Source organism: Gobius niger, assembly GCF_951799975.1.
Source record: "Gobius niger genome assembly, contig: SUPER_10_unloc_1, whole genome shotgun sequence".
Classification (NCBI taxonomy): Eukaryota; Metazoa; Chordata; class Actinopteri; order Gobiiformes; family Gobiidae; genus Gobius; species Gobius niger.
In genome coordinates, this window is record NW_027639332.1 from 22,258 (window position 1) to 34,280 (window position 12,023).

The 12,023-nt window shown below is 44.2% G+C and overlaps 1 protein-coding gene across 1 annotated transcript in view; it reads left to right on the forward strand.

Annotated features, from left to right (window-relative positions):
- Positions 1 to 1,628: 1,628 nt before the first annotated feature.
- Positions 1,629 to 12,023, forward strand: part of LOC306969776 (globoside alpha-1,3-N-acetylgalactosaminyltransferase 1-like) — a 32,699-nt gene continuing 22,304 nt past the window's right edge. The window contains exons 1-3 of the mRNA XM_079582993.1: positions 1,629 to 1,712; positions 1,764 to 1,863; positions 3,346 to 3,393. Of these exons, the coding sequence (XP_079439119.1) occupies positions 1,802 to 1,863; positions 3,346 to 3,393 (110 nt within the window). The 5' untranslated portion in view covers positions 1,629 to 1,712; positions 1,764 to 1,801. The remainder of the gene's footprint in view (positions 1,713 to 1,763; positions 1,864 to 3,345; positions 3,394 to 12,023) is intronic.

Genomic DNA, 12,023 nt, shown 5'->3' on the forward strand with positions numbered 1-12,023 from the left:
GATGTGTCCTACATGTGTCCTACATGTGTCTTAGATGTGTCCTACATGTGTCCTACATGTGTCCTACATGTGTCCTACATGTGTCCTAGATGTGTCCTACATGTGTCTTAGATGTGTCCTACATGTGACCTAGATGTGTCCTACATGTGTCCTACATCTGTCCTACATATGTCCTACATGTGTCCTACATGTGTCTTAGATGTGTCCTAGATGTGTCCTACATGTGTCCTACATGTGTCCTACATGTGTCCTAGATGTGTCCTAGATGTGTCCTACATGTGACCTAGATGTGTCCTACATGTGTCCTACATGTGACCTACATGTGTCCTAGATGTGTCCTACATGTGACCTACATGTGTCCTACATGTGTCCTACATGTGTCCTACATGTGTCCTACATGTGACCTAGATGTGTCCTACATGTGTCCTACATGTGACCTACATGTGTCCTAGATGTGTCCTACATGTGTCCTACATGTGTCCTACATGTGTCCTACATGTGTCCTAGATGTGTCCTACATGTGACCTACATGTGTCCTACATGTGTCCTACATGTGTCCTACATGTGTCCTACATGTGACCTAGATGTGTCCTACATGTGTCCTACATGTGTCCTAGATGTGTCCTACATGTGACCTACATGTGTCCTAGATGTCTCTGTCTGTGACACATATTTCTGTAACTTCTACATTTCTTTTATTTTATTTATTTATCTGGACATTTTCTTTCATTTATTCTGTAAAAAACAAGAACTTTCTGAACAAAGCTGTAAAAGCTGCTTTAAAATGTGAGTCCTGGAGGATTAAGATTCTGAAAAGGCAAAACTAATCAAGAGACCAGTGCACGTTCTGTTGACGGCCTCTAGGCGGCGCTGTAACGGTTGGTCTTTCATCCCTTCAGCTAAAGCTGCTAAACAAAGAAGAATCATTAATATTATATTATTTGTTTGTGTTCGGCCTTTTCTTCTTCTATGTGTTTGAGATGGACCAATGTTTGAACTTTCCCTCGGAGAGAAAGTCTGAGTCTGAGCCTCTGAGACGGAGCTGCTAGCTTTAGCACGCTCCTGCTAGCTTTAGCACGCTGTTGCTAGCTTTAGCACGCTGTTGCTAGCTTTAGCTTTGTGTCTGCGTACACTGGTGTGTGAATGAGAGCATGACTGGGTGAGTGGGTTCCTGCTGGAAAGCGCTTTATCAGCTGAGACCATTTACTAAGGACGAGGTTTTTCTGTAAGTTTCATCTGATGCTGCTTCCATTTGAACGTGTTACTGATGTGTGAACCTCCTGGTCCTCCTCAGCTCCTCCTGGTCCTCCTCAGCTCCTCCTGGTCCTCCTCAGCTCCTCCTGGTCCTCCTCAGCTCCTCCTGGTCCTCCTCAGCCCCTCCTGGTCCTCCTCAGCTCCTCCTGGTCCTCCTCAGCCCCTCCTGGTCCTCCTCAGAACCTCCGGGTCCTCCTCAGCGCCTCCTGGTCCTCCTCAGCTCCTCCTGGTCCTCCTCAGCTCCTCCTGGTCCTCCTCAGCTCCTCCTGGTCCTCCTCAGCGCCTCCTCCTGGTCCTCCTCAGCTCCTCCTGGTCCTCCTCAGCTCCTCCTGGTCCTCCTCAGCCCCTCCTGGTCCTCCTCAGCGCCTCCTGGTCCTCCTCAGCGCCTCCTCCTGGTCCTCCTCAGCTCCTCCTGGTCCTCCTCAGCTCCTCCTGGTCCTCCTCAGCGCCTCCTCCTGGTCCTCCTCAGCTCCTCCTGGTCCTCCTCAGCTCCTCCTGGTCCTCCTCAGCCCCTCCTGGTCCTCCTCAGCGCCCCCTCCTGGCCGTGATGCAGTCGTTCTGTAGCACCAAAGCGCTGGTGTTGATCCTGGTTCTGTCTGCGCTCATCGGGTCAGTTTTAAGATCCAGATCTTTAACGATACTTGGTTTCCGATACCGATACCGATACTAAAATACGGTGCCTCTGGAAAGTACTGAACGTTCACACACAAGTATCAGACGACTGTGAAGTGAAAGCAAAATGATTCTGTTTCTTTTCTAAAGTTTTCAGATCTTTCCACAGATTTTCAATAGGATTCAGGTCAGGACTTTGACTGGGCCATTCTAACACATTAATATGTTTTTATTGAACCATTCCATTGTAGATTTATCTTTGTGTTTAGGGTCATTGTCCTGCTGAAGGTGAAGCTCCGCCCCAGCCTCAGTTCTCTTGTGACTCCAGCAGGTTTTCCTCCAAAATGTCCCTGTATTTGGCTCCATCCATCTTCACAACTATTCCTACAGTCTCCCCAGTCCCCGCTGAGGAAAAGCAGCCCCACAGCATGATGCTCCCCCCCGTATATTTGACACTGGGGATGGTGCACTCAGGACCATGAGCAGTGTCAGGTTTGCTCCATAACGTTTGTCTCATCTGACCAAAGCTCCTTCTTCCACATGGAGCTGTGTCCTCCATATGACCTCTACAAACAGGATTTCTTATGGCCTCCTTTCAATAATGTCTTTCTTCTTCCACTCGTCCATGAAGGCCAGATCTGTGTAGATACGACTTATAGTTGTCCCATGTCCAGATTCCCCCAGCTCAGCGGCAGGACTTCACAGCTGCTCCAGAGTTATCTTGGGGCACTTGGTTGTATTTCTGACCAGTGTCTCCTTGTTCAGTTTGTTAGTTTAGGTGAACAGCCGTGTCTTGGTGAGTCTGCAGTGGTGCTTTACTCTTTCCATTTCTGAATGATGGATCGAACAGTTGCTCCGGGAGATGTTTAAATCTTGGGAAATATAACTTAACGCTGCTTTAAACTTCTCCACAGCTTTATCCCTGACCTCTCTGGTGCTCCTGGACCTTCATGATGTTGTTTAGTGACCACAGCTCTGAGGCCCTCACAGGACAGCTGTAATTAAACTGAGAGTAGATCACACAGGTGGTTAGGGCAAAGTGTGAACATTCTGGACTCATGAGGAATGTGATAAAGTATGAAACTTACACGCCCCACTTTTCACTTTTCTATTTTAGAAAAATAACAGAATCATGGATCATTTTTCTTTCACTTCACAGTCGTCTGTTACTTGTGTGTGAACGTTCAGTTATAAAATCTGAATCAAACCTTTATGTTTCTGGTTGTAAACATGTGTGTTAGTGTTTCCAGAGCGCGGGAGGTGCGGCTCTGTTAAACCTGTGTTTGTTTAACCTCAGACTTTCTGAACCATCAAGGTTTAACGAGACGAGTTTATGATTCAGGCGGAACTTCATCGTTTGTTGTAGATGATTTATGACAAAGTGAACGGTTTTGTTTAAGGCGGCGGCGGCGGCGGCGGCGACAGGAGACTCACAAAGATCCACAGCGTGACTTTAATCCAGACTCTGTTTGTGTCCAGGCTGCTGTACATGACGCGCGGCCGAGTCCAGACCCTGCCCTGGCCCAGGTCAGACCCCGTTATACATGTTTATGACCCCGTTATACATGTTTATGACCCCGTTATACATGTTTAAGACCCCGTTATACATGTTTGTGACCCCGTTATACATGTTTATGACCCTGTTATACATGTTTGTGACCCCGTTATACATGTTTAAGACCCCGTTATACATGTTTGTGACCCCGTTATACATGTTTATGACCCCGTTATACATGTTTAAGACCCCGTTATACATGTTTGTGACCCCGTTATACATGTTTATGACCCCGTTATACATGTTTGTGACCCCGTTATACATGTTTGTGACCCCGTTATACATGTTTATGACCCCGTTATACATGTTTAAGACCCCGTTATACATGTTTAAGACCCCGTTATACATGTTTAAGACCCCGTTATACATGTTTATGACCCCGTTGTACATGTTTATGACCCCGTTGTACATGTTTATGACCCCGTTATACATGTTTATGACCCTGTTATACATGTTTAAGACCCCGTTGTACATGTTTATGACCCCGTTATACATGTTTAAGACCCCGTTATACATGTTTATGACCCCGTTGTACATGTTTATGACCCCGTTGTACATGTTTATGACCCCGTTATACATGTTTATGGCCCTGTTATACATGTTTATGACCCCGTTATACATGTTTGTGACCCCGTTATACATGTTTATGATCCTGTTATACATGTTTGTGACCCCGTTGTACATGTTTATGACCCCGTTGTACATGTTTATGACCCCGTTATACATGTTTATGACCCCGTTATACATGTTTAAGACCCCGTTATACATGTTTGTGACCCCGTTATATATGTTTAAGACCCCGTTATACATGTTTATGACCCCGTTATACATGTTTGTGACCCCGTTATACATGTTTAAGACCCTGTTATACATGTTTAAGACCCCGTTATACATGTTTATGACCCCGTTGTACATGTTTGTGACCCTGTTATACATGTTTAAGACCCCGTTATACATGTTTATGACCCCGTTATACATGTTTAAGACCCCGTTATACATGTTTAAGACCCCGTTATACATGTTTATGACCCCGTTGTACATGTTTAAGACCCCGTTATACATGTTTAAGACCCCGTTGTACATGTTTATGACCCCGTTATACATGTTTGTGACCCCGTTATACATGTTTATGACCCCGTTATACATGTTTGTGACCCCGTTATACATGTTTATGACCCCGTTATACATGTTTATATATGTTTAATACATTGGTAACACTGAGAACGTGATCTCACTGCAGCACATCCATAACACCTGCTCATGAGCGCCCCCTGGTTCCCAGAGAGAACGGCTCAACTGTCTACATGAAGGGCCTCATTTACTGACCCCGCCCCCTAACCACGCCCCCTAACCCTCCCCCTAACCACTTCCCCTAACCACGCCCCCTAACCACGCCCCCTAACCCTCCCCCTAACTCTCCCCCTAACCACTTCCCCTAACCCTCCCCCTAACCACTTCCCCTAGCCCCGCCCCCTAACCCTCCCCTAACCCCACCCTGTCCCTGTGTGACCCGGTGGTTACGTTGAGTCACTGCGTAAACGCGTCGCTCCAGGATCTCCTCCAGGATCCGCTCCAGGATCCGCTCCAGGATCCGCTCCAGGATCCGCTCCAGGATCTCCTCCAGGATCCGCTCCAGGATCCGCTCCAGGATCCGCTCCAGGATCTCCTCCAGGATCCGCTCCAGGATCCGCTCCAGGATCCGCTCCAGGATCCGCTCCAGGATCCGCTCCAGGATCCGCTCCAGGATCCGCTCCAGAATCCGCTCCAGGATCTTAGCTCCAGGATCTCCTCCAGGATCCGCTCCAGGATCCGCTCCAGGATCCGCTCCAGGATCTCCTCCAGGATCCGCTCCAGGATCCGCTCCAGGATCCGCTCCAGGATCCGCTCCAGAATCCGCTCCAGGATCTTAGCTCCAGGATCTCCTCCAGGATCCGCTCCAGGATCCGCTCCAGGATCCGCTCCAGGATCCGCTCCAGGATCTCCTCCAGGATCCGCTCCAGGATCCGCTCCAGGATCCAGGATCCGCTCCAGGATCCAGGATCCGCTCCAGGATCCAGGATCCGCTCCAGGATCTTAGCTCCTCGGCTGTTCGTCCTGTGAGGACATGAGCAGCTGTGTTCAGCGCCCCCTGGAGGCGACGAATTTAACTCTGATCAAGACCAATGTTGACAGAATTACAGTAATACAGAAAGTTGTTATTCACTTTAAATATAACACTTTAAAATCGTTATAAAACATGATGAAGGACGTCGGGCTGATTCTCGATCCTGAATCGAGATCGAGCGAAACCTCGTGATCGATGTCCCTGATCTCGGGTTCAGCTGCAGAAGATTAAAGTTTGTTTCCCTAAAGCAGATTCTGAAGTGTTCATGTGATTCCATCCTGGACTTCAGTCTCGTGGCTTTCCCCCAGAGCTACTCTAATGTTGGGTCAAAGCTCCTCCAGAAGAGGGCGCTGTCCAGGGCGTCTGAAAGTCTCGCCTTCAGTTTATGTTTTAAATGATCAAACATGAAAGTGATTTGGAAATAAACCTGAGCCGTTTGGTGTTTTTTCAGCGCGGGGGCGGAGCTTCAGGGTCAGGAGGCGGAGCCTAAGAGTCAGGAGGTGGAGCCTTGGCCCGGGGGCCCAGACTCGGAGCTGCTAATGCCTCATCGGTGAGTCCGAGACAGCGCCCCCTGTGGGTGACAGGTTGAAATGGAGACGGTAGTTTTATTTTAGAGACGTTAAACTGTTTATGACCCCGTTATACATGTTTGTGACCCCGTTATACATGTTTATGACCCCGTTATACATGTTTGTGACCCCGTTATACATGTTTATGACCCCGTTATACATGTTTGTGACCCCGTTACACATGTTTAAGACCCCGTTATACATGTTTGTGACCCCGTTATACATGTTTATGACCCCGTTATACATGTTTATGACCCCGTTATACATGTTCATGACCCCGTTATACATGTTCATGACCCCGTTATACATGTTCATGACCCCGTTATACATGTTTATGAACCCGTTATACATGTTTATGAACCCGTTACATATGTTTAGGATGTATGGTGGTATGACGTGTTTAAGGTGGTATGACGTGTTTAAGGTGGTATGATGTGTTTAAGGTGGTATGACGTGTTTAAGGTGGTATGACGTGTTTAAGGTGGTGTGACGTGTTTAAGGTGATGTGTTTAAGGTGGTATGATGTGTTTAAGGTGGTATGATGTGTTTAAGGTGACGTGTTTAAGGTGGTATGACGTGTTTAAGGTGATGTGTTTAAGGTGGTATGATGTGTTTAAGGTGGTATGATGTGTTTAAGGTGGTATGATGTGTTTAAGGTGGTATGACGTGTTTAAGGTGGTATGACGTGTTTAAGGTGGTGTGACGTGTTTAAGGTGGTATGATGTGTTTAAGGTGGTATGACGTGTTTAAGGTGGTATGACGTGTTTAAGGTGGTATGACGTGTTTAAGGTGGTGTGACGTGTTTAAGGTGATGTGACGTGTTTAAGGTGATGTGTTTAAGGTGGTATGATGTGTTTAAGGTGGTGTGACGTGTTTAAGGTGATGTGTTTAAGGTGGTATGATGTGTTTAAGGTGGTATGATGTGTTTAAGGTGGTATGACGTGTTTAAGGTGGTATGACGTGTTTAAGGTGGTATGATGTGTTTAAGGTGGTATGACGTGTTTAAGGTGGTATGACGTGTTTAAGGTGGTATGACGTGTTTAAGGTGGTGTGACGTGTTTAAGGTGATGTGTTTAAGGTGGTATGATGTGTTTAAGGTGGTATGATGTGTTTAAGGTGACGTGTTTAAGGTGGTATGACGTGTTTAAGGTGATGTGTTTAAGGTGGTATGATGTGTTTAAGGTGGTATGACGTGTTTAAGGTGGTATGATGTGTTTAAGGTGGTATGACGTGTTTAAGGTGATGTGTTTAAGGTGGTATGATGTGTTTAAGGTGACGTGTTTAAGGTGGTATGACGTGTTTAAGGTGGTGTGACGTGTTTAAGGTGATGTGTTTAAGGTGGTATGATGTGTTTAAGTGGGTATGATGTGTTTAAGGTGGTGTGACGTGTTTAAGGTGATGTGTTTAAGGTGGTATGATGTGTTTAAGGTGGTATGATGTGTTTAAGGTGATGTGTTTAAGGTGGTATGATGTGTTTAAGGTGGTATGATGTGTTTAAGGTGGTATGACGTGTTTAAGGTGGTATGACGTGTTTAAGGTGGTATGATGTGTTTAAGGTGGTGTGACGTGTTTAAGGTGATGTGTTTAAGGTGGTATGATGTGTTTAAGGTGACGTGTTTAAGGTGGTATGACGTGTTTAAGGTGGTATGACGTGTTTAAGGTGATGTGTTTAAGGTGGTATGACGTGTTTAAGGTGGTATGACGTGTTTAAGGTGGTATGATGTGTTTAAGGTGGTATGATGTGTTTAAGGTGGTATGACGTGTTTAAGGTGGTATGACGTGTTTAAGGTGACGTGTTTAAGGTGGTATGACGTGTTTAAGGTGGTATGACGTGTTTAAGGTGGTATGATGTGTTTAAGGTGGTATGATGTGTTTAAGGTGGTATGACGTGTTTAAGGTGGTATGACGTGTTTAAGGTGATGTGTTTAAGGTGGTATGATGTGTTTAAGGTGACGTGTTTAAGGTGGTATGACGTGTTTAAGGTGACGTGTTTAAGGTGGTATGATGTGTTTGAGGTGGTATGACGTGTTTAAGGTGGTATGACGTGTTTAAGGTGGTATGACGTGTTTAAGGTGATGTGTTTAAGGTGGTATGATGTGTTTAAGGTGACGTGTTTAAGGTGGTATGATGTGTTTAAGGTGGTATGATGTGTTTAAGGTGGTATGATGTGTTTAAGGTGACGTGTTTAAGGTGGTATGATGTGTTTAAGGCGGTATGATGTGTTTAAGGTGGTATGATGTGTTTAAGGCGGTATGATGTGTTTAAGGTGGTATGATGTGTTTAAGGTGATGTGTTTAAGGTGGTATGACGTGTTTAAGGTGGTATGACGTGTTTAAGGTGGTATGACGTGTTTAAGGTGGTATGACGTGTTTAAGGTGGTATGACGTGTTTAAGGTGGTATGATGTGTTTAAGGTGGTATGATATGTTTAAGGTGGTATGACGTGTTTAAGGTGGTATGATGTGTTTAAGGTGGTATGACGTGTTTAAGGTGGTATGATGTGTTTAAGGGGGTATGATGTGTTTAAGGTGGTATGACGTGTTTAAGGTGGTATGACGTGTTTAAGGTGATGTGTTTAAGGTGGTATGACGTGTTTAAGGTGGTATGATGTGTTTAAGGTGGTATGATGTGTTTAAGGTGGTATGATGTGTTTAAGGTGGTGTGACGTGTTTAAGGTGATGTGTTTAAGGTGGTATGACGTGTTTAAGGTGGTATGATGTGTTTAAGGTGGTATGATGTGTTTAAGGTGGTGTGACGTGTTTAAGGTGATGTGTTTAAGGTGGTATGATGTGTTTAAGGTGGTATGATGTGTTTAAGGTGGTATGATGTGTTTAAGGTGGTGTGACGTGTTTAAGGTGGTATGATGTGTTTAAGGTGGTATGACGTGCTTAAGGTGGTGTGACGTGTTTAAGGTGGTATGATGTGTTTAAGGTGGTATGATGTGTTTAAGGTGACGTGTTTAAGGTGGTATGATGTGTTTAAGGCGGTATGATGTGTTTAAGGTGGTATGACGTGTTTAAGGTGACGTGTTTAAGGTGGTATGATGTGTTTAAGGTGACGTGTTTAAGGTGGTATGATGTGTTTATGGTGGTATGATGTGTTTATGGTGGTATGATGTGTTTAAGGTGGTATGATGTGTTTAAGGTGGTATGACGTGTTTAAGTTGGTATGACGTGTTTAAGTTGGTATGATGTGTTTAAGGTGGTATGATGTGTTTAAGGTGGTATGATGTGTTTAAGGTGGTATGACGTGTTTAAGGGGGTATGATGTGTTTAAGGTGGTATGTGTTTAAGGTGATGTGTTTAAGGCGGTATGATGTGTTTAAGGTGACGTGTTTAAGGTGGTATGGTGTGTTTAAGGTGGTATGATGTGTTTAAGGTGGTATGACGTGTTTAAGGTGGTATGATGTGTTTAAGGTGGTATGATGTGTTTAAGGTGGTATGATGTGTTTAAGGTGGTATGACGTGTTTAAGGTGGTATGATGTGTTTAAGTTGGTATGATGTGTTTAAGGCGGTATGATGTGTTTAAGGTGGTATGACGTGTTTAAGGTGGTATGATGTGTTTAAGGTGGTATGATGTGTTTAAGGTGACGTGTTTAAGGTGGTATGATGTGTTTAAGGTGGTATGATGTGTTTAAGGTGGTATGATGTGTTTAAGGTGGTATGGTGTGTTTAAGGTGGTATGACGTGTTTAAGGTGGTATGATGTGTTTAAGGTGGTATGATGTGTTTAAGGTGGTATGATGTGTTTAAGGTGGTATGACGTGTTTAAGGTGGTATGACGTGTTTAAGGTGGTATGATGTGTTTAAGGTGGTATGATGTGTTTAAGGTGGTATGATGTGTTTAAGGTGGTATGACGTGTTTAAGGTGGTATGACGTGTTTAAGGTGGTATGACGTGTTTAAGTGGGTATGATGTGTTTAAGGTGGTATGATGTGTTTAAGGCGGTATGATGTGTTTAAGGTGGTATGATGTGTTTAAGGTGGTATGATGTGTTTAAGGTGGTATGATGTGTTTAAGGTGGTATGACGTGTTTAAGGTGGTATGACGTGTTTAAGGTGGTATGACATGTTTAACGGGGTGTGACGTGTTTAAGGTGATGTGTTTAAGGTGGTATGATGTGTTTAAGGTGGTATGACGTGTTTAAGGTGACGTGTTTAAGGTGGTATGACGTGTTTAAGGTGGTATGATGTGTTTAAGGTGGTATGACGTGTTTAAGGTGGTATGACGTGTTTAAGGTGGTATGACGTGTTTAAGGTGACGTGTTTAAGGTGGTATGACGTGTTTAAGGTGGTATGACGTGTTTAAGGTGGTATGACGTGTTTAAGGTGGTATGATGTGTTTAAGGTGGTATGACGTGTTTAAGGTGGTATGACGTGTTTAAGGTGGTATGACGTGTTTAAGGTGATGTGTTTAAGGTGGTATGACGTGTTTAAGGTGGTATGATGTGTTTAAGGTGGTATGACGTGTTTAAGGTGGTGTGACGTGTTTAAGGTGGTATGATGTGTTTAAGGTGGTATGACGTGTTTAAGGTGGTATGATGTGTTTAAGGTGGTATGATGTGTTTAAGGTGGTATGACGTGTTTAAGGTGGTATGACGTGTTTAAGGTGGTATGACGTGTTTAAGGTGATGTGTTTAAGGTGGTATGACGTGTTTAAGGTGGTATGATGTGTTTAAGGTGGTATGACGTGTTTAAGGTGGTATGACGTGTTTAAGGTGGTATGATGTGTTTAAGGTGGTATGACGTGTTTAAGGTGGTATGATGTGTTTAAGGTGGTATGATGTGTTTAAGGTGGTATGACGTGTTTAAGGTGGTATGATGTGTTTAAGGTGGTATGACGTGTTTAAGGTGACGTGTTTAAGGTGGTATGACGTGTTTAAGGTGGTATGACGTGTTTAAGGTGACGTGTTTAAGGTGGTATGATGTGTTTAAGGTGGTATGATGTGTTTAAGGGGGTATGACGTGTTTAAGGTGACGTGTTTAAGGTGGTATGACGTGTTTAAGGTGGTATGATGTGTTTAAGGTGGTATGATGTGTTTAAGGTGGTATGATGTGTTTAAGGTGACGTGTTTAAGGCGGTATGACGTGTTTTAGGTGGTATGATGTGTTTAAGGTGATATGACGTGTTTAAGGTGGTGTGACGTGTTTAAGGTGGTATGATGTGTTTAAGGTGGTATGACGTGTTTAAGGTGGTATGATGTGTTTAAGGTGGTATGACGTGTTTAAGGTGGTATGACGTGTTTAAGGTGGCATGACGTGTTTAAGGTGACGTGTTTAAGGTGGTATGACGTGTTTAAGGTGACGTGTTTAAGGCGGTATGACGTGTTTTAGGTGGTATGATGTGTTTAAGGTGGTATGACGTGTTTAAGGTGGTATGATGTGTTTAAGGTGACGTGTTTAAGGTGGTATGACGTGTTTAAGGTGATGTGTTTAAGGTGGTATGATGTGTTTAAGGTGGTATGACGTGTCTAAGGTGGTATGATGTGTTTAAGGTGGTATGACGTGTTTTAGGTGGTATGATGTGTTTAAGGTGGTATGATGTGTTTAAGGTGACGTGTTTAAGGCGGTATGACGTGTTTTAGGTGGTATGATGTGTTTAAGGTGGTATGATGTGTTTAAGGTGACGTGTTTAAGGCGGTATGACGTGTTTTAGGTGGTATGATGTGTTTAAGGTGGTATGATGTGTTTAAGGTGACGTGTTTAAGGTGGTATGACGTGTTTAAGGTGGTATGATGTGTTTAAGGTGGTATGATGTGTTTAAGGTGACGTGTTTAAGGTGGTATGATGTGTTTAAGGTGGTATGACGTGTTTTAGGTGGTATGACGTGTTTAAGGTGGTATGACGTGTTTAAGGTGGTATGATGTGTTTAAGGCGGTATGACGTGTTTTAGGTGGTATGATGTGTTTTAGGTGGTATGATGTGTTTAAGG